We start from the raw sequence: 25,171 nt of genomic DNA, 5'->3' as shown, positions 1-25,171 counted from the left end.
ATACATTTCCATCGCGTGTTAAATAGAAATAGATATTTTTAATGTATTCGTCATCAAGTCATCTCATTTTAACATGCTAGCTTGGGCTACAATAATTACAATACGTGGTAAGCATTCTTATTGTATTCTAACTTCTAACCTAACCTATGTTCAATGCGACAATTCATCGATTATATACAAATATACAATATACGTACCTATACATTACATTAAATTATTGAGATACAACCTACCTACATATGTATATACTAGGGCACTAGGTATATAAATTATAAATGTATAAAATTCAAAAGTATGTATGTTTTAAAACAATAACATCGCCATTGTCACACATGCAGTCCACGGGGGTGCCAGAGGGTGCTTAGCACCTCCAGCTTATTTTGAGCTAAAAATATTGTTAAAAGTGTAATTTTGCGTTTATAAAAATAAGTTTAATAAGTTTGTATTATTGTATTGGTAATGCACTAATACCATGGACGATGGACGTATTTAATATATTATATAATTTACATATTATATGTGTACAATATTGGGTATTTGCGTTTGCGATGTTAGTATGTTACCTATTTATAATTATAACGCATTTAGATTTTGGAAACGAGACCTTAAAATCATAAGCTATCGGCTTGTCAATATTTAATTTATAGATAATTTTATTTTACAATTTGGTTTTTACGAATTAAATGTTAAGTACCTAAATAAATCCCACAAAAATTTGGTCACTAAAAAAGGTCTTTTAATAGTGATGTACTGATGTCTTATGATGTTTTAGGAGCTTAATATAAAAGTTTAATAGCATAGATGTCAGAATGAAAAATGTTTATACTATAGCATAATTATTATTCAATAATGCTATAGTAAGTGTATTTAGAAATTAAAATATTTATTTATTATCTACAAATAGAAGGATTTAGTAAAAAATTAACGTATGCATATATTTAATATATATTAGCAAATTTAGACATGGCTAATAGTTTATTGCACCGTGCCACCCGCCACAAAATATTTCATATAAAGTATACTATATATAAGGTAAATTTTTAAGCATGCTCACCCTATTTTTATGCTTAAATTATTTTCTCACTTAGACTCCATCCGCAACATAGATAAATACTTTTACCTAAAATTATTATGATTTGAGTATAGTCTTAGAGTTAAATCACTTATTACAAATTTATAAAGGATAATATTATTAATATTTTTAAGCAAATTATGTAATATAGGTTTTATATTTTATTGTTATTTGATTTTATATTCGACTTTCAAAAAAAAAAAAAAAAATCGAAATTTTCAATGTTTAAATTGTTTGAGACAATATTTAGACAAATCGATATGTCATACCCTCAAAAATATTATTTTCTATCGTTTTTGTAATGGGTGATTTTACTCTAAGATTAGGTAGATACTCAAAAACAAAAAAAATAATGATTCTGCATAAAATGTGTTTTGTCTATGTTGTATATGGACCAGATAGAGAAAACAAACAGTGCACTGACATCCTCTTAACAATTTATTGGATACTAACAAAGTAAAACAATAAAACAAAAATTATAATATTATAGGTATATTCTATAAATTTAATTCTGTATTCAATAAATCAATTTGAATTTGACTTTCCTCTAATAGGTTTCGACGAATTGAAACTTTCTGTTGTTTGCGGTTGTACCTATATATGGATCACCAGCAGCATAGAAAAAATATTATTTAATATACTTACGTGGTATACACAAAATTAGTTGATAATGGTATATAAATCATACTGTAAAAAATATTCATATATAATCATTAAATATAATAAAATCATAATTTCTGACTTGCCAACTATTATGTAAAAATGACAAATTCGCCGACTAAAACGAACCAGGTATCTAAAGTTGGTGGGGGGGAGGGGTGAAACTTACAATACGAATTGTCCCTTTTATCAGTGTTAATAATACAAAATACATGCGTGCGATAACCTGACCGTTATTTATTTTTTTTTTTAAGCTGTTATACAAATACAATGATATGTGAGCAATGAGCAATCATTACAAAAGGTAAATTTACTCTAATAGGTACCTACTAAACTACTAAAGCAGTAAAACTGTATGCACAGTTATGTCGTCTGTCGTACCATGTTGATTTCTGTCCAACTTGATCACAGTGACGGTAGTTGGTACTATTGGTAGATCATGGTTAATGAATAATGCCATATTGCCATAATTACAACAGTCAATCAAAATACATTACAAGGAACCTGGAACACGACACGAAGGACGAAGTAGCTGTGAACCCAGATTTAAGCTAACTAGTAACTACATTAGGCAATGGTTCTACTAATCGTAAATTTTCCATGTCGTTCGTGGTTAAAAAAATGAAAGAAAATAAATATTGCGATTGCATCCAATAATACATCAATAATATATCATTGTATAAAATACTATAAATTTAGCGCTTTTCAATGATACAGTTATAAATTTAATATCTGGAAGAAAACACCCAGATTGCCAGATACTAGATGTTTAATAGCTTTATAATAGCTTTTATAAAATATGATATTAAGTAGGTACATCTTGTTTCGATTAGGCGCTTATCGCTTATGTAGTTATGTCAACCATTTAAATATAATACTATCTAAAGTTCTAAAGAAGTAATTGCAGTGAAAATCAATAACTCAAAAAGAATTGAAAAAATACCTATTCCCGGAATGTCAATTATAATTTAGGCGTATACTCGCGTGGCCACATATTACATATACATGTGTCATGTAGGTATTTACGAATCGTAACTACGTGTATATAAAAGGTAAATATTAAGATCCCTTGTAAGATTATGGACATTGGTATAATTAAGTTAAGCTATACGAGTTGTGAAATATAACATTTTAAAGCTTTGAAAAAATAATTTCAATATCCTACTTGGTAAGTTTACTAAAAAAAAAAAAATATTTTGATATTTTCTGAAATTTTGTGGAGAGCTACAGCCACGCCCACGCGCTATTATAGCTTATACGTATCTATAAGTATTCTATTAATTCAAATACATTAATTCTTAAAATTACATGCTGAATTTATATTCGTAAATATTATTAAAATAATAAAAAGGTTGTATTTGATCAATTATCTTTGTTAATTTGTTATGAATTATGTCTTGCAATTTTTAACTGATGGAGCATATATATAGGTATTACTAAGATAAAATCACCCTTTGCTGATTTGGTCTGTGTTTTAAGAAAATTGACTTCTCTAGAACTGTCATCTATACGGTAAACAAAATAGTAAATAATATCAAGTACACTAGTACACTATTTTAGAAAGAATCTCATAAATTAAAAAACTTAAATAGATCGTCGCAAATTTGAAATTTATTTTTAATTTATCATTATTTATCAGACTACTTTAGGATAGATACCTCGGGCTACATAGTAGGTATTAAAAGTTAATAAATTAAATAATTATTTAGTTATTAAATTGATCAATTTTTAAAATACTGTAAAAAAAGTAGAACCTTAATAACTATTTGAGCTATAGGGAGATCTGAAGAAGTCTAGATACGATACTACGATAGTATTTATATACGTGACCTGTGGCCTGCACATAAATACACTTGAAACTTGTGCCTTGTGGCGGTTTCTATATCTTACTATTACTATATGGATGTCATTGGCGCATGACGATCGTTGTCGACTACGAATTGCTCTTATATAACGTAACCATAATGTATATCATTCGATCATTATTCATTGTACATTAATTGTACCTAATTCGACTTCAGCTTATGTAACTTACTTCAAGTTATAGTATCGTCGCGTGCGTTCACGAAATCATTCAGAGGCCGAGAGTATTATAACGATATAATATAATAGTAAAACTGGCAGAAGTTTAGAAGAGAGAAAGAACCGCTCAACCGTATAGCCCGCAGACTGCAGACTGCAGAGGTAGGTATCGGGATCGACAGGTATTTTACCCGTGTGATTACGTATACTTTCGGTATCCGCGGTAACGATTCGCCGACCGCCGCGACCGTGGTGGGGGATGCGACACGCGTGGTGCGCTGAATGCTGATCCGGAAAAAATATAGCAGCGCCAATCGTCAGTCGTCACCACTCACCTGCTTACCGAAGCGAAACATCTGATGATAACGATAACCCGTTCGTTATAGTCAACACTAAACACTCAACAGTCAACATTCAATCGTCATAATGGATGTGTCTTGTTCTGTGCGCCGTTAACTGTCTGATCGTCTGCTAATCACCGTCTAATCGTGAACGTATATTATTAACGCATACAGTGTACTCTGCATCCGAGACGTTCGCCCTACCGCGATATTTTGGGGTAGTGCAGTGCTAGTGGCACCCGAAAGAGCACCCCGACATTGCCAGGGTAATATTGTCATCATCGTAGACATTCCGTTTTGTCCACGTCGTCAAATATGAATTCCTTCGTGTTGAACAACAACAAGTGAGTTATGTTTGGATACCGCCTATATGTATATGTTTTAATGTTCATGGTTTTGTAATTGAGATGGTACTGGTTGATTTGGCTTGCGACTGGATACATAAATATACATTTGATTTGAGTCACAACGTTTGTTTTATCGCCGGGTAGCAGCTGGTCAGAGCATACCGATCGACAAGGATTCCAACTGTGACTAGGAATTGTACCGTACATGTCAATTAAAACTTGATCCTTGTACCACTACCGCATCTGGTCGAATGGGGTTGTGTAAGACATTTGTCCCTGACTTAAAATTAGATATCATTATGTTTATTAGGTATAGAAGTTTGCCTTCATCCTTTTGAAAAATGTCTACTGGTATCTGTATAGTGTCCACATAATATAATATTATGCCTGGTTTTCTAGCTTACACAACTGTTGAAAACTTTCACAAATTTTGAAATGCTTATAATTAAGATGAATATATTACTTGTGATAGTGTAGTTGTGTTTATGTTTATAAATACTGTAATCAATAACTATGTTGATAAAATTTGCTAATTACACTTTTGCACAGTGCTTACTCACAATTTACCACTACGCAAGTATATTTTGTATCCTACGTACAATAGTTAATACTATTAAATGATGTACCTACCGTGCATTATATCACATTTTCTCTTATTAACTATAACATATTGTTCTTAATGAATCGAGATAAACACTGAGTAAATTTCTTCACAGATAACAATTTTAGTAAAGAGACATAGTATGCTATTTTTCTTATTTCAAAATTATTGGGTTAGTATATAATTTATTTATATACAATATGAGTGTGGCCTGATTTAAATGCACATTATTAAAATTAAAAACATGATATATTATGAAAAATAATAGAAACAAAAAATGAATATTAGGTAGGTAATTCTAATCTATCAATGAAGAAAGATGTGTGTCTCCATTTGCTAGTTATAGTATGCATTTATTGAGTTATGCTCATAATTGTTGGTGCAGGGAGGGATTGCAATATTATAATATATTTATCTATATTTATTAAATAAGCACAGTTTGAACTGTATTTATCTTATAAGTATTTAAACCTTTATTTGGCAAATAATAACTTATACTGATTAAAGTACTAGTAAATAATATATTATTTATAATAAAGGTTTATTGATCATGAAACTATGGCTATTATTAAATTATTTAGTCAAACTACTTTCAGTATAGTTTTATACGTGTACCTCTCTAATACCCCTGTGTAAATTAATTACTTATTATAGTAATATTGAAAATTTATATTTAAATTATTCAGTGGGTCTTATGTTTTATTTTATATGCATTTATAAATTTAGTGTTAAAGAAATATCTATTTAAGTATTTTTGTTTAGTTATTATCATTGGTAGTATTAGATATATTATTATTTTTAGGCATATAGATATAAGAAAGATCTAAAAAGACAACCTAAGTATTTAGGTAATGCATTATTCCTTAAATAATTTCCTCATTGTACAGTAATTTATAGTTTAAGTAATTATTTTATTTTAGAAAATTATGTTATTTATAATCATGAACTAAGAAGATCTTCTTAGTTCATGTTTATAACTAAGAGTTCATCATACTCCCATACATTGACTTTGTCTTACTAGTTCTGTGTAACACAAAACATAGAAAATTTTACGTTAAGAAAAATCCATTTTACCATGTTTTTTTAGTATTAGAGTGTATGACCTATTGGCTATTATCAAATTTAACGGCAAAATAATTATCCCGGGCTTTTTGTAGGTTTTTTATATTTTAATTTTAAAGCAAGTTATGAGCATTTCAAAATTTATAAAATCACTTTAATACTAAAACAAAACAGAGTAAAATTAATTCTTTCTAGTATATAATTGTCAACATTATGTGTCAATAAGATAGTGAAAACACATGGGTCTGTTATCTATTAAGTACTTCTTAAGTTATATTAATTCATATTCAATATTTCAATGGTTGTTGAATGTTATATTATTCATTATTACCTAAAATATATAATATAATATGTTACTTAGGCATATTAATAGTAATGTATTTTTGGTGTTATTATCAAGGTTATTATTGGACAAAAAATTTATACCCAAAACATTTTTTTTACTTAAAAGTTACAATTAATGTCAACAAATAGAAAATTTGGTTTTTCCTTATCTATTAGGCTTTGGAAAGCTGTTTCCTAGAAGCAATGTAATATATTTTCTATCCTTAAAAATGTTTGCTTCAATCAACTTTTTATTTATATAGCACCTACTAAATGAATAAAATATGTTTATGCACTAATAATTATGGGGATTATTCAAATTTTAAGTCTTAAGCTATATTGTTTTTTAGTTAAATTGTAATTGGATTTTATTTTTTTTTAAATTATGTGTGAAATAATTAATAAAGTATTAATTTTGTTTAGGGTGAATGTTTTAGTAAATTGTAATTTGATTACTATTTTTTTTTCAGTTGAAGGTTCTAATTATTTTTGTATTGTATACTCTAATAAAGTCTGTTTTTGTCTATGATTATCAGCCTGGCATCCTGTTATAACATAATATGTACATATGGGCTTAGTTTGTTGAGAATCTTATAAATTAAGCCTTCAGTTTCACTTTCACTTTTCCTCAAACGAACAACTGCTGAAATTGTAAAACCTGTTTTTTGTTCTCTGAATCTATGTTGTTAGATACATGTGTTAGAGAAATTTGTTTAAAAAAATCAATACATATAATATTAAACATATCCTAGATATAGGTGTATTAAAGATACATTAAAAAAAATCTAAGTTATTATTTTTTTTATTTTTTATTCCACAGAATATAAAAATACTATAAATTAAATTTTTTTTTAATTATTTTGAATAAATTTAACTTAGAAGTTAGAATATTTCTTCCGCTATTTTAATATGTCATATTATTCATATTATATATCTTTTTATCAACATATTTATCTTAAGAAGATATTAGATATTTATTCAATGTTTATAAATAAAATATGATTAGGTCAAGGAAGTTAGTAGTTACTTTCTCTCTAGAAGAAGAATTGTGTAATTATTTGAAAAGAGAATTTGTTGATGCAACTATACACAAACTCACTATGCATGAAAGTTAACTATATGATTATTAACCTTATAATATCATAGAAACGATGCTAGTGAAATTTTTACTATATATAATTTTTGTGGTATTAATGTTTGCTTAAAATATGAATGGACTATGTTTTAGTTCCTTACATATTTGACCTCGTATTTGGCTATTTACTTTATCACGTGGGTATATCAGTTGTCCATTTATCATTCTACTGAGTTTCAAAATGTTTTACAATAATAAAAGATAATTTTTACTAACGTTTTTGTTAATTTATGTTTATTGCAATAAATCTAAATTTTTTTTTTAAATATAAAAATGTTTTGGTAAATTTGATATTAATTGTAGCTATAATATAATATTATACTTCTATTATGTTTTTAGTATCTCAAAAAAAGTTCAAGGTTCTAAGATATAATAAGATATGCTGATTACTAACTACATTCCTCCCTCCATTCGTGGAAATATTATTTGTAGATTATAATGCAGTATGGGTAAACCACACAGTTAAAAAAAAAAATACAACATTAATTATTGACATTTTCATGTATAATTATTATTGTTTTAAATTTTTTATAAAATTGTTGTGATTGATGTGTTATAAATGTTATAATAAAATATGCTATGTATCTCATATATAAGTAAGCATAATATATCACATTATTACAGTATGTGTACAGGATGAATAGGTGCACTAATATTTCGATCACATACAAGATTTAGATGTTAAATACATTTTAAAATAAATCATGAAAAAGTAAATAGGTAGATACTAGGTATATAACTTAGTGATACACATATCTGGGAAAAGGGTTGGAGTCTTCCACCACATTTCATTGGTTATTGATATTATGGTATGATATTGTAGCTGTAGTATATTATTATTTATTATTATAGGTAGATATGTATTAAAATATCATCCGATCAAAAGATGATTTAATCCACCTTTTGATGTGCGTAACTGTACGAAATTAATTTTGTTGATATCTTGTCAATTTATTTCGTTAAGATAAAAATAATCATAAGACATAAATCATCTTGTCAAGATATCAATTTTTGAAAGAGTTTGGTTTAGCAATGTTTAGCAGTGTTTAGTATTTGTTGGAATAATTATTGAATGTGATCATATTAATAAATAACCTTAGTGTATAATATTATTTTCGTAATTGAAAATCGTGATCTTTAGAAAAATGTTCATATGCAGCGATTTATCCTATATTTTTTTGTAGATCGTCAATATTTTTTTAATTTTAATCCTTTAGTAACATACTAACATTTAAGTATTTACAAAGAAGGAAATATACCCTATGCCTATGTCAAATACCTAAAAAATTGATTTTATTGTTGCGTTTTACAAGAAGGACGTATATATCTGAAAATATTAAAATATGTTAAATTCATTATACTTACATTATAAAACGTAAACTTCTTTACGTATATTACGTTATATTTTATATAATAAATAATTGTGTTATATTTTTATTTTTATAAAATTTACAATAAAATATATTTATTCATTATATTCAAGTACTCAAGTTGATTTGCATTACCTTTAAATATTTTTTTGTATACTAATTTTAAACCATTTTTCCTATAGTTTTTAAACACATTTAATTTAATCGTTTATTAATTACTAAATTTTGTCAACCTATGTAGTTTTTAGAAGGTATTATATCTATATGATAAAACCTATTTTATGCACGTGCTTGTATTTTATTATTGTTTATAATATAGTTCTAATAAGGATTATTTAAAATTATTATTTTGTAGATATTTTTGCGTTAAAAAACGTGATGTTTTTAAATATTTTTTTTATCGACATCCTGTTATTTTGCTTCTGTAGGTCTGCTTTTGACACGCGATACATTACTGAAATGCACTAATAAAATTGGTATTATGATATTGAAATAGTTATATTTATGTTAATAGAAAGTTATTATATAACGAGTTAATCAGGAACACAATTTTCTCATTAAGATGGAAAAGTTTTTTTAAAAAAAAATTAAATATATATTAATACATTTTTGGGTATATATCGATAGCTGATTTTTTAATATAAATCGAATATCTTAGTTAAAGTAAAATTTGAGATTTTAATGATTTTATTTAATAAGAATTTACGTTTATCATAATATACTATTGATTCATTAAATTGTGTTATTATTTATATTTAATTCACATGTATTATGTTGACACTTCAAACCAATTTAGAATATTAGATTAACAGACAAAGTATTTTAAATTTTAGAACAAAAATAATATGAATAGGTATAAGTATAACTAATAGAAAGTCTGTGTCAGCATCGTTATAATGTGTTGATGGGCGACGGAGAATGTCTTTTCGCGAGTTGTGTGTATGTTGAGTAATGACACTTAGTTATGAAATTAAATGTATATAATATGTAATACATAGTATTTATGTATGTGTTTATACCATTAATATTTAATTGTAATAATAATGTATATTATTATTATGTTATTATTGTTATTAAAACAGTAGGCAATTAAAAAATAGAATCTATTAAGAACATCGTTGCAGTTACGTAACACAACACAAATAACATGCGTGTATTTTGTTTTGCATAGTTACATTTATTAAGGCTTTAACATTGTTTATCCATATTGCAATTAATCATACTCGGTATTCGACTCATGTACGAGTACAGCGTACTTCATGTGTATTTTATGTCTGCGATTCTTAACTCGGGAAGGGGGTATGAAGTTTGTAGAGTTATGGTTTCATTTATATTATAATATACGTCATATACGTACTATAATCGCGATTAAGGAATCCGATATTTTAAATAGATCATAAATCGCGTTAAAAAAATCATAATTGCAATAAATAATGTGTAATTATTTTATTGTAATCAGTTAATGTCTAATATCTATGCTTAATAATTTAAAAACATAAAATGATTAAGAGATGTGTTTTGATATTAAATTGCTTATTTGATTACACATAATTTATTTGATTAGTGGAATTCACTGTTATATAAAGCGTATTAAATATTTTAGTTTTCTTATATTATTAAATGTTTTAAAAAAACTTATGTACTAATACTCAAGAATATTATAATATAGATAATTAGTTGGTGTAATACATTTACCTACGAAATGTATTTAAGCAACGTCTATTTATTATCTATTATAATTTATATTAATTTGTTTCGTCAATAATGAATACATAAATTTCTATAAGTATACTGAAATCCTTATGTGATTACAACCATTATTACACAATAATACAAGCGTGATGGCTGATGAGACACACTACATAGGTACTTCTAACAACTGTAATGCACTATTTACGAAGTGTACCGCATTATTATTTAATAGTAGGTATACTACCTAACTAATCGGATGTTGGAATTGTACGAAATATTTTATATAGCAATATTGGCGATAATGTGTTCTGTATGCACGTTTAGTGTGAGTAATATTAATTTCGCCATGTATACCTAGATATTTGTAATAATTATGTTGATTGATAGCTTATGGTTATGACATGAGTATACTTAATAAATTACAAAATACTTAGATATTATTATAAGTCGTGAAAATAAAAACAAAATATATTATTCTTAGTATTCAAACATGGATTATTTAGTATACTACGTATAAGTCTATAATGTATATAGATTTGATTATAATGTAATACTTTATATTTATTTCAAACACTTCGGAATTTATACTGTAAACTTAAGTAAATGTATTTGTTATTATATCAAATAGTTTTAGACAATAGATATTGTGCAAGTCCTTTGGTTGTGAAAGCTAAGCTTAAATATAAAAACAAATAAAAAAATATATTTTTTATTAAGTTATTTATTGATATAATTTCTGTACAATAATGTTTAAAATTATTACTTAAAATGATATGAATGATACGTCTAATTTAAAACAAATATATAACTACGATACCTACGAATGCCCTTGTCTTTACAGTTCCGAATGGACAATCTTCAAATAAATCGTTTTAAAATTTTGTTTTTTTATTGTGATCAGTATAAAAAAAACTGCTAACTGGTATTTAACTGATGCAATATTGAGTATATAGTAACGTATATAGGTATTATTTTCTCCATGGGCCAATTACATTTTTTAAGGAACCGGTAGGGAAGGGGTTTATAAGTATAACGTATTTACATAAGATACATAAAATATTTTAATTATATCTGAAATTTCACTATGTGTGTGTCTCCCATCCGTACGCCACTTATCCTGAACAATGTTAATTCTACTATAATTTGTATTTGATTTTATTGTTCCTATAAATATTTATGTATTGTGTATTATATGCTTAGTGTGATGTATAATACTTGATTATCTAATTCATACAATTTAAATCGTATTTAAGGTTAATTAAAGAAAAGAAATATATTTTCTCTTCATTAAATCAATATCATTTAACATACTATCACAATTATATTACACACTCTATATTATTATGACCTACAATAAAATAATAATAAAAAACCTCATTACTTATTCTTTTTGACAGATTTATTAAATTTGATCTGTTGGTATAGGTACATAGTACATTGAGCTATGTTATGAAAAAATTCTATCGTAAGGTCTGCACTATGCATTAATTGATTAATTATATACACTCAAATTTACGAAACAAAATAGGCAAAATCGGTGGCAAGCGGCAGTGATTGAATTATTATTAATTTTGACTCCTGGATAAAATAATAACTATATACCCATGTAACAACTAGATCGTTATGTCTCGTCGGATCGTCTATACTTAATTGTTGTGGTTCGTTAAATTGACATAACTAATATACAAACTTATCTATACAAGCTATATTATGTATAAGACAAGTATTCATAAATATATAAATTAAATTAATTAATAAACGTACTGTAATGAATGAGAAAAATGGTTATAAGTTAGTTGGGGACTATTATATTTTATCTCTAAATCATTACTTGTTAAACAATAGTTTGGTAATATTACCTCTCTAATCCTTGTAGCGACTTGCTTGTTGAAATCGTTGTTCGCGTTCAAGATGTAATATGAGGTGATCGATTTATTTCTTAAAATAATTAAGTACACATTTTTTCTTTGAACCACTATGATGATTTTATTTAATTTTTAATACACTTTTTAATACACGAATTTTAATTAATTACAGACGTTTATAACTGAATTATTATTACGTATTTTTGCCTGAACGATCTGCGTAGTCTCTTACACTCACCTTTGACCGTCCTTACAAAAAGACAATAATAACGCGTCTCCTATTGAACATGAAACTGGAATCCTTATATAATATAATATTGTATGTGTGTGTATGTACATGTTTTTGTAATATCATATCATTAATGGCTAACAATTATTATAATTATTTTATTGAATATTTAACATTTAAAATATATGCTTATGCGTACATCATTACAGTACATTAATACGTGGTTCTTCAATAAATCCTCTCCTTGAAATAAGAAATTAAGCCATTTTAAAATATCGGCCACATAGATTTATTTATAATATAATCAACTAAATAATAATCATTTTCAAATTTGAAATAAAATAGGGGAAAAAAATTCAAATTGACCAAGCTATAATACATTTTATATCTATTCGATTTTTTGGACATGAAATAAAATTACTTTAAAACATCATAAATTAAGTGCATAAAAAAGTAACAATATTTGAAAATAACACTTAACTTTCACCCCCCAAGACTCTCCTTCTGATACAGACGATACAGTTTACTTGCCAGAAAGTACCTACCAATAAATATTTGGCTATTTACATATTGAAAGAATATTGTATTCTCCTTTTATTTGGTATCACATAATTACATTATCAGTATACTTGAAAAGTTATGTTACATACATAACTTTAGGTTGAAGGTTAAAAGAGGTATAAAATATACTTTTATTTGAATAAATTAAATACAAATTAGGAACAATCGTTAACCTAATGTTTTTCCGTATTGAATTTCTGAACATTCCTTGTCTGAAAGTTTGTAATGGATATATTTAAATTAAGTTAAACTTTTTTAACATATTAGTAGCCAATTAATATTCGAATAATTCAATGCAGCCTATATACTTATTAGTACTTACATTTGTTTATAAAAAATTAATCAGTTAGCCTTTAAATTATTACGTATATTGTATATATAAGGTACTTATCGAGGTACTTATATTATATTTATATTTAGATGTGGCTAGTAGTTCCGTGGTTTATGTTAAAATGTTGTATAATGTATCCAGATTATTTGTTAGTGAATTTTTAGTATAATGTGAAGATATCAGGATAGAAAATTAGGAAATCAGTATAGCAATGAATTAATATATCGATGTCATAAGTTGATGAACACGTTTACGGATTGCATTTTATGACATATTATGTTATTATATTAAAGTAATCGAAAATATGATAACAATTAATAATTATAACATTCAATAAGTCTTGTATCGATTTAAAATTTGGTGTCACTGGCTCACTGCGGATGTGTGTATAGTATATATACTAGTATTTTGGTAGTGTTTCGACCTAACCAAATTATCGATTTACATTCAGCTTCATGTAATGCTTAAAAACGTCATAATAATATTATATTATTGTAGTATTAATAGTATTATACACACTTTATCAACTCTAATGTAGTATATCTAATAGAATAATGAAGTAATACAATTATCCTTTGTGCCGTTTAAATACTAGATGGATAGACCAACGTGACGGCCATACAATACGTCATAACAATTATTACACACACACACACACACACGCGATAATATTATTTTGATTTTACTAATTTACCCGACTATCGGATGGTGTGCTTAATTTTACCGAGTATATATATATACACAGAGTCAGCACTAGGAGTGGGGGAACGGCGGCGTCTTTCAAGGCAAACAAAGGTTATTTCCTAGTCCCTACTATTATAACATTCAGTCGCCAACAGTTATTATATACATTATATATACGCGAGTGCCGCGCTACTACAGCGCGCAAGCAAAAAATACGTAGTCAAGCTCGTCAGCATAGTAATATTATGCAGCTAGTAGTGGTCGCGATGAACTGCAGGCAAACGGTCCTCGTACGTTCCCGATTAGAATATGCGTGATAATTAAAATCGATTTTATTTTCTATTCGAATTAAATTCGTACGGAAACCGGACATTGATATCCGTAGAATTATTATTAATTATTATTTATAAACATAGACGTATTATTAAAAAACGCGCATAAAAGTGTTGGTCCTGGTACAGCTGCAGCGATAATTCATCATGACCATAATCGATGAATCCATCGTTGTCCCTATGGACGAACTGTCCGCCGTGAAACAAGACGGCCGTTTAATTATCGATCCCGTGTCTGTTGACAGGAAATCCGGTGCGGTCAAAGTAACAATTACGCCATGTCAGCCCAAAACCCTGAGTCACCTTCCCAAGAGGCCGCCTGTGGACATCGCCTTTTCCGACCTCATGTACACCGTAACCGAAGGCACCAAAAACAGTGAGTGTATTTTCAAACATTATATTTTTATAAATTATATTCTTATTTATATATTATGTAGATATGTATAGAGTAGAAATTACGTTGTAAATAAAAAAAATAAAAACTATAGCTTAAAATTGACTAGTCAAGTTGATGGATAAAAATCATGTTAGTTGTTTTGTTATTAGTTTATTACGTATTATTGTATTTGTGTCAACGAGGCCATTGCAGACGATATTATCATGTAGTTAATATAATTTAACCGTTGAGGCCATTTTACTATTATCGGTCCTGATAGTATAATTTCTATACGATTTGCCTTCATGTCAACTAATAGTAATGGATGGACCATATAGTAGTTGGTAGGGTTTTGATGATCATTGTACACTTAAAATTCACATATAATTACAACTTAATCTTTATGTCCTTACTCATTCATTGCTACTATATAAAAATGTATTTTCCTAATTATACGATTCATAAAGTAATGAAAGGTAGTAGAAATTTAGAAATAAGGTTATTATGGCCAATTTAACTGGTATAATAATATGTATAAATATTTAATGTTATTATAGGTATAGGAGAATTGCCCGTGGATATAAGGTCACACCACTAGGAATCTAAAACATGATATGACACAACATACTATTTATTTATTGAAGCGTCTGAAGTCCATCTTGATCACGCGTATTATTATGTCGGACACATATTATATTATTATTACAGTAGGTAAATTATTACTGATGCGAAGGCCGACGAATCAGCGTTTTCTCATTGTTTTCTTATTAGTTGTTATTGTTTTCGAGTCCAAGCCCGTTATAATATAAGTTATAGGTATATATAGGTATTAAACGGTAGGCAATAACATCTCGTGTATACCTATGACGTATATTATTCTGGGTTGAATTCTTTTGTTATTATTTTTCCCGTTGATTTTTAAATATTAAAATAATAGTAAATTAGCTAGTGTACCCTAGGCCAAACGTCTACAGCAGAAACATCTTTTCATTATAATATATTATTACCAAATACATAACGACGATTAATAAGCGGGAAAGAGCAGAAGGTCGAGTATCCCCCCTACCTGTAACCATAGCGTATATAGGTATAGTCCGTGAAAAGTATTAGATCTTCTAAACAGTGTTTTCCAAACTGTTTAAAAAACCAAAATTACAAAATCATTGCGCTTTTAATTGCTTTCATTACTCCGCAGTTATCAAAAAACTACGATATTAATAAATTAATATACTATTTATAATACTTAAGTATTTTTTTTTTTATGGTTATATACGCAGTATATTTCATCATTTTTTGTTGCTATTCAAATTTGATACATATCAGTTTTTTTACGTTTTGAATTAAATTACTAAATGAGGTTATACTTATACATGACATCAAGAAATCGAAGGTTACATATTTTAATTTGTATAATTTTAGTATTATTGAACTTAAATTTTTTAATCAATTAAATAAATTGTCAAAAAGATTTTTCTAGGACGGGGAGCTATAATAATTTTGTCCACTGTCGCCATAGAATTTAAATTAATATTGTGTTATTTCACGATTGTATTATATCGATAGATTAAAAAAAAATTCTTCTACTTTAAATTGTTGTAGTCACGACTCGGGCTACCATAATAATATATTATTATAATTAACAACTGACGGTCAATAAATATAACTATAAAATATCTATGGCCAAGCGAAGACCGGGTAACCCCAGCTAGTATAATAGATAATATTATAATATTACGATAACTAAAAAAAACGCGTTTATGAAAAAAAATGTATGAATTAAATATAATTCCTGGGGACATTTAGTGAGGAGAAGATATGTTTCCTTAACTACCATTTTTCTGCAAACGACACTAAATTGTTATAACCTGCTCAAAAACAATAAAATACTACCTATGTGTAATACTAATACAAATATAATTACATTTTTATTTCTTCTATTTGATAGATACTTGGTTTAAATACAAATTAAATTTCATATAAATATAATATTAATTTATACCTACTATATTAACATTCACCCGAATGTTATGAAAGAAAATTGTGGGTTTAAACATTTTAAAAATTAATATTATACACTATATATTTAAATTAATATAACTAATAAATAATATTCGTTATTTTGTGTTCATTTCATACCCATTTTAAACGAACTAAATTCTAATGTTCGGTTATACTTTATTATCTATAGGTAATATATAATCACAACTTTGCATTTTAAGTTTAATTATATCTTATTCGAGCGATAGCGATTATTGATCCATAATGCATGAGTTGAATATTGAACATTTTATGTAGTGAATTTTTATCAATAATTATATTCAGCAAATATACATTATACATATTATGTAACGAATTAATAATAATAATAAAATTGATTTACAAAAATCATTGGAATTTAACCCATTAAATATTGAATTATTGTAATACATTATACGTATTATAGTATTATTGTTTATTAGGTAATTATTAATTATATATTTTTCGTGTCAGCCAGCAGGTTAACATTTAGAAATTGTTTTATCATTTCATTATAGTTGGACTTTTTTATTTAAATATATTGTATATTATATATTCCATACCTGTCATTTTTCGCATTTACCTATAACCACCGGATATGTCTCGATTACTATTTATCCATGACCGAAACTCGTTTGTGTATTTCAATAACAAATACACGACTCTCGCTTATTATATTCTAAAGACAATTTCCTTATTGTGCTGCCTCTAAAAATACAAAAATAAAAACATTAAATTGTTTTAATTAATATATTAGTAAAATTAAATTCAATAATATTTATCATTGTGATTGTTAAAAAAAAAATTAATCTTTCATTATTATGACTAATAGTCATAGTGTCACTTATGTTTATACTTGCACATACTTCAATATTAAAATTATATTTTACAATTTTTTTGCGGGCACAAAATAAGAGGATATTTTTTAATTTTTAAATAACAAAATAAAATAATATTTTAATTGTTCCATTAAATCAAAATTCTCGGGAGTGCTGTGCATAATTTTGAGACGCTTTGTATTTATTTGTTTTAGTTTTTTGAGTATTTAGAAACAGTTTAAAAATCACTTTCAATATACTCTAGGCTTATAAATTTGAACTTAAGATTCAAGTTTGAAATTCAATGAGCTTCTTTTACCCAATAGTTGTTAATAGCATTGTAAAAAACAGAAATTAACTGCAAAAGCATCAACTTAAAAAAATATCTTGATCATTTATTAGGATAACCTTATCACTTATTATCATTAGGTATTGAATCACATTTATATATAGCAATAACCCAAATGATAATTTGAATGTCTTTGAAATTAACAATGTTTTTTCTTCAACGCTTCAGTATTTACAAGTTATATTTTTTCAAATTTTTTTTTACTTATGACTTAAAAAACGAAATCAGTATTATTTTTACAGCATATTAAAATTACAAGGATTATCAAGTATTACATTACTTACATGTATGTATGGAGAATTCTTAGCGAAATTTTAATGACTAGTAATGTGTGTATTAACCATTGACTTAAACGTTGACCATTAATTTTTTTCTAACCTAAAGAATCTTCGTCAGACTTAAAATACAAGGTCACGATTTGTGTAATGTCCTCGACCAGACCGGTTGTTCTCGTATATTATAGTAGGTATACAACTTTTCAGATATAAGGAGAACCCCTAATCATATTATCTCTCAATTTGTATTGTATGCAATGGTAATCCTTTATACTTTATATAATAATAATATTATTTATTTATTATTATTACATATATTTCCGAACGAGAATCTAAATTTAACTTATAACATTTTTATTTCTTTGATCGTAAACTGTATTACTTTCAGTTTTGCACTAAGTATATCCATCATTTTTGAAGGTCCTACATAGCAGATTAAATACGTTCATAATATTTAATTCAAATTATTTTATACATTTCTACTCGCAAATACCTTCTATATAACCTATTTTATAATAATTATAAGTTGTTTTCAACGTTAATATCCGATTTCAAATCATGATATCAGTCCAATAATTATCGTCGGTATCTTTTAGTAACCTATACTGTTCAAGAGAATGTATATATATAATTTTTTGAACTAGTCTTAAATTATAAAATTGTATTGACACGTTTGTTTATTTTTTTTTACTGATAATCTCTTTGTAGGTTACTGTTCTTAAAAATATGGATTTTAAATTTAAGTTCATAATGTTTCCTTTATACCTGATGTTTAAAATATATTTCACAATATCATATTTGTATGCGTAATACACTATATATATATATTAATGTTAAAATATATATAAATAGATAAATATAAATAATTGCGGAAACTGCTTGCTATGGTTGACCTTACTTAACATTCATATCTACATAATACGTAGGAAATACCTTTTTTTTTTGAAAATGTATTACACTACATACATAATTAAATACCTATTTGATTTTGTTGATTTGAATTAAAACAACTTTGCACCCTTGCGAATGACGCATTGGATCATTTTTTAGTTTCAAGATGTGTTAGTTTTATTCAAAATACTGCGATGATATTTCACAAACTTAAGCAAAACAAATTTTAATTAGTTCATTATTTCAGTTTTGTAACTTTGAAACCATAAACAATATTGAGAGGATCCGAAATCAGCATCTGTGTCGCAGCGATAAATTTTCAATACAATTTCACATGAAGAAAACCTTTAAACACGCAGTTTTTTTTCTAAAAATATTTGTTAAAGGAAATGTTAAAAAAATGCTTAAAAATAGGAGATCATCCTCTTAATCGACTAAGTCCGAAATGTTGAGTTTTTATGTAACCATAAAAAACAAATTAAACAAAAGGTTAAGTTAGGTTAGGTTAGGTACACTTTTTAGTGTAACAATTTAAACAGTTTCTGATATATCTTGGTATACAATAATTTAACATTTCGGCTTTTAGTTTCTTTAGGATTAAAAACAATTTCAGTAAATAACTGAGCGGTTTGGGCTTATTTTAATTTTTCTATAATTAGATTTGTATCACTAAGACGCCACTGTTCACCTTAAGTTGAAACATTTTGTCTATACTATGTTTAATCTATATTATTTTCTGTCTTTCAGCTTCAAAAAATATTTTAAAATCTGTAAGCGGTCGTTTGAGGTCAGGTGAATTGACAGCTATCATGGGACCGTCCGGTGCCGGAAAATCCACACTGTTGAACATACTCACGGGATACAAGTAAAAAGAGTTTATATAATGTTATTGTAATATTCCGGCCATTGTCTTGTATTGTTAGTATTTTGTTGATTTTTACTATCGGAAAAGTATAGCAGATTAGAGAAGTATTTTATATTGTTAAAAAAAAATGTTTTTTCTACTCACCGTTAAATACTTTTGTTTGCATTTAGAAATTGATAATAATTATTTAGACCATATTGGCATATCAACTGAACAAGGTTATACTCGTGTCTATATGATATGTTCATTGTTCACAATGTTTATAGACTTATCTATCATTTCGATAATAAATGAATTGGTTGTTATTACATATTTCTTTATTGTTGATTCATATTTTATCACACGAAATATACATTTCTTTTTCGTACTATAGCATTTGTTGGTTCTATTCAATGTTTACCCATATAGGTACTCATTTATTCTTATAAAATACATGTACAATACAATTTTGTAATTATTATAAGTATTTAATAATAATTATATATTTATATGTATTAATGCCTTGTTCTACTTTACTTTTTAGATGTTCCGGTGTTAAAGGTTCTATCACGATTAACGGACACGAAAGAAATTTGAGTCAATTCAGAAAACTGTCATGTTATATTATGCAAGACAATCAGCTTCATGCCAACTTATCTGTAGAAGAAGCTATGCACGTGGCTACTTCGTTAAAGTTAGGATCAGACATATCGAAGGACAGCAAATATCAAGTGGTCAGTTGCAGTACACGTACTGTTTATTTTTTAATTATTGCCGTTTCTTACGACCAACTAAGATAAATATAATCGTGGAAACAAACATCGCCATTATTCGTAAATTTAACATTATTTTCAGATTCAAGAAATATTAGAAACATTAGGTTTGCAAGAACACCGAAGGACAATGACAAGCAATTTGTCCGGTGGGCAAAAAAAACGTTTGTCCATCGCTCTTGAACTTGTGAACAATCCTCCCATTATGTTTTTCGATGAGCCAACTAGGTTAGATACATTACCAGCACTACAATAAATGTCCGAACACGTACAAATATTAAAACATGTTAATTTATACAATTTCAGTGGCTTAGACAGCAGTTCTTGTTTCCAATGTATTTCCCTACTGAAATCGCTTAGTCGCGGCGGCCGTACTATTATCTGTACGATTCATCAGCCCAGTGCTCGACTGTTCGAGATGTTTGACCATCTGTACACGCTTGCTGAAGGACAATGCGTCTACCAGGGATCCACGAAACAACTCGTCCCTTTCCTCGGCACTCTCGGACTCGAATGTCCCAGCTATCATAACCCCGCGTCTTACCGTGAGTCAAATTCAATACTCGAATAAACCAACTCGACGTATAATTAATAGTATTTCTTGTGCAGTAATTGAAGTGTCATGTGGCGAGTATGGTGACAATGTACGAAAATTGGTGACGGCCATTAAAAATGGAAAATACGATATTCAAGTTGGCAAACCGTTTCCTCAACCAGAAAATTTGAATAATGTCAATCAAAAAGAAATAATGAAAAGTAAATATTTCTATACAATTAATCATCTTTGAAACTACAAAACGTTTTTTAAATTATTATTTTTAATTTCTATCCTTTTATGGTTTCAGGTAGCAACTTGTCTTCGAACTTTATCGAAATAGATAAATTATCGAAATCTGTGGATTCTGATAGTTTATTACAGTATGCAGGAAATCAATTTTCCAAACCTGGTAAGTAGTAATTTAATGTTGTATACATTTTTCATTATACCTATGTACAATAACTTTTCCTAATATTTTAGATGACAACTCTGTTATCAACACAGAGTTGAGTTCGATAAAAACTGGAAATTTAAATAATGCAGATGAAGCTACTGATACCTTATTAAAGAATGGTTTACCAAGTAGTCAACAGCGATATGCTACATCTGAATTCGCTCAATTTTGGATTGTTCTCAAGCGTACACTACTTTTCAGCAGAAGAGATTGGGTATAATTTTATAAAACTAGATAATTTATTAAAATGTATAAATGGGGTTAATAATACTATACTATATTAATAATAACTGAATAATTTAATTTCAGACTCTTATGTACTTACGTTTGTTTGCTCATATTTTGGTTGGATTTTTAATTGGTTCATTGTATTATGATATTGGTAATGATGGCGCCAAAGTACTTAGTAATCTTGGATTTCTATTTTTCAACATGTTGTTCCTTATGTACACATCAATGACAATCACTATTTTATCATGTAAGTTTACCAATTCATTGTTTAATAAATAATTACAAATTAATAAAATACATAATCCATTTTTATAGTTCCTCTAGAGTTGCCTGTTTTGATCAAAGAAAATTTTAATAGATGGTATTCTCTTAGATCATATTACTTGGCTATTACATTATCAGATATTCCATTCCAGGTAATTTTTTTTTCATATTAGTATAATATATCAATATCGACAATATCTAATAAATATTACAATTTACCCAAGTAATAAGGATAACTGTTAAATATCTTACCTTTTAATATATTCTCATTTTTGTTTTCTATCTAGGCAATATTTTGTGTAATGTATGTGGGTATTGTGTACTACATGACTTCACAACCACTTGAAATGTTCAGATTTGGAATGTTCTTATCAGCCTGCCTTCTTATATCATTTGTTGCTCAAAGTGTTGGACTTGTAGTTGGAGCTGCAATGAATGTACAAGTGAGTAAACTATAATTGATAGTAATAATTACATTACAACATTTATAACTAATTTAAAATCACTATTTTTTTAGAACGGAGTGTTCTTAGCACCAGTCATGTCTGTACCTTTCTTGCTTTTCTCTGGTTTCTTTGTGAGCTTTGATGCTATACCTATTTATTTGCGATGGATCACATACCTAAGTTATATCCGTTATGGTTTTGAAGGAACAGCATTGGCTACTTATGGTTATAATCGAACAATCCTCCAATGTCACCAGGTATATAGCAATACCTTATATTATAATGTCATGTACTTGGTTTAAAATCTTTTAAATTTTTAGATTTATTGCCACTTCAAAAAACCGAGTACTACACTTAGAGAATTAGATATGACAGACGCAAGCTTTTCTTTGGATATTGTTGCCCTGATTATAATATTCTTTGTGTTGCGTATATCTGCATTCATATTTCTCCGATGGAAGCTCAAGTCTTCACGTTAATTTATATGTAAATTATTGAAAAGCTCTTCTATTATGATCAACTATACGTTAATAGTTAATTAAGATATTTGATTATCTGTGAATGTATATATAGTTTATATATACAAATCTATTATTATTGCCCGGTTATGGTTTATACAGATTTTATAATAATTAAATGTAATTTTGTGATATAAACATTTTCAACTAAGCAATATATATATATATATTTTGACGAAAAAATATAAAACTACGAGGCATTTGTTTTAGTAGATTTAACATATTGTATTGTTAAATTACTGTGATTAATAGTTGAATAGTTTTCATTTGTTTATTAATTTTTTTAAACATTTTTTTTTATGTATTTGTTTAATCTTAGAACTATGACCAAATTTTATCAGATTATTTAATAACTTATTATTATTGTTTGTATTTCTTTTTTATATATGTATACATGCATTCTATACAATGTTAAATCAATTGTATTACGAAATATACTTTGATCTGATTCCTTTTATTTTATATGAGTACTTATTTCTCTAATAGCTATTTGGTATAAAAATTAAATCATTTTCGATACCAAATAAAATAGTACTTGTAATGATGACGATTTTACCATTTATGGTTTTTCAATATAAAAATTATTCTGTATTTAAAAATATTTGTATCCTAGTAATTAGGATCAAATTTTATTATAATTGTTCTTTAATCATTTTATATCTTTTGATTTTCAAACATATATTATACACAATTAGTATTTATTATTTGAATTAAAATGTTAATATTAATGTACCACAGCAATAACAATTTATAAGTGTGCTGAGGATCATATATTTTATATTGGCGCATGGAAAGTTTCTATGTATTAATGACATTGTTTATGCTCGGCATTGTGTCTGTGTTGACCATAGAGGTACTACATTGTACAATATAATTCTTGTATTGTAATGCATGTAGTTTATTTCCTACATGTCCCAAAAATTCTACATTTTAAGAAACACTGAAAAATTTATTCAAGTAAGTATAAAACAGATAATATTTATTCAAACAAAAAGTACATGTGGATCATGGTTATCTTCTCGAATTGATCCAGTGTCATTGAGGATACGCCAACCGCTATCTTGCAATTGGAACAAATAATAATAATTACACGTTTAATACAGAAATTATAATAATATGTTAGCAATCATAACTACTGTTTATTATGTGTATGATTTTTGGAGAAAATAATTATAAAATAAAAAGTTGTAAATTGCAACTCTTAAAAATACGAGAGGTATAACTTAACCTAATCTATAATATATTTTTTGAATTATAATAATTATACACAGTCATAATATTCAAAATGTAATCAACAATCTATGAGGCAAAATGGAAAGTGATAATTGATGTTTTTTCTGTTTGTGGTTTCGTTTGTAATCTCTCTCCGAGTATAGTAAATACCTATAGTATAAATACACCCATCTTCGTTTTGCATATATTTAAATTATTTGACAAATTCCTTGCCAATATTTATACATATATATACAGTAAAACCTCAATAAGACGAAATCACTTGAGACCATACAATATTTCCGTGTTAAAAGGGTTTCCGTTTTACCGAAGTTCCGTCTTATCGAGGTTTTACTGTATATATTTGCATACCGAATATTATATTGTATTAGACTTCCCGGAAAACAGATGCCACCTAAAATGCACGTGCTTCACTCGTTTGTGTGCCTATATTATGGTTATGTGTATAAAATATCCTATAAAGCTATAACGTATACCTATGTATTATTATCTTACCACTACGGCACTATGGCACTAC

At 27.1% G+C, this 25,171-nt stretch overlaps 1 protein-coding gene across 2 annotated transcripts; it reads left to right on the top strand.

Moving 5' to 3' along the window:
* Positions 1–4,082: 4,082 nt before the first annotated feature.
* Positions 4,083–23,878, top strand: LOC132918869 (ATP-binding cassette sub-family G member 4). 2 transcript variants are annotated; one of them, XM_060980199.1, is made up of 14 exons: positions 4,083–4,439; positions 14,874–15,004; positions 20,101–20,218; positions 20,742–20,931; positions 21,053–21,198; positions 21,277–21,515; positions 21,580–21,726; positions 21,816–21,917; positions 21,989–22,176; positions 22,272–22,440; positions 22,509–22,609; positions 22,745–22,900; positions 22,975–23,160; positions 23,224–23,878. In XM_060980199.1, the coding sequence occupies exons 1-14, from the start codon at positions 4,411–4,413 to the stop codon at positions 23,380–23,382; spliced, it is 2,061 nt and encodes a 686-aa protein (XP_060836182.1). In that variant the 5' UTR covers positions 4,083–4,410; the 3' UTR covers positions 23,383–23,878. The 2 variants fall into 2 exon arrangements, with proteins under 2 accessions (XP_060836182.1, XP_060836181.1); XM_060980198.1 differs by lacking the exon at positions 4,083–4,439 and having other exon boundaries at positions 14,456–15,004.
* Positions 23,879–25,171: the final 1,293 nt, after the last annotated feature.

This window comes from Rhopalosiphum padi, chromosome 2 (genome assembly GCF_020882245.1).
Source record: "Rhopalosiphum padi isolate XX-2018 chromosome 2, ASM2088224v1, whole genome shotgun sequence".
Taxonomy (NCBI): domain Eukaryota; kingdom Metazoa; phylum Arthropoda; class Insecta; order Hemiptera; family Aphididae; genus Rhopalosiphum; species Rhopalosiphum padi.
This window is presented reverse-complemented; position numbering and strand designations above follow the sequence as displayed.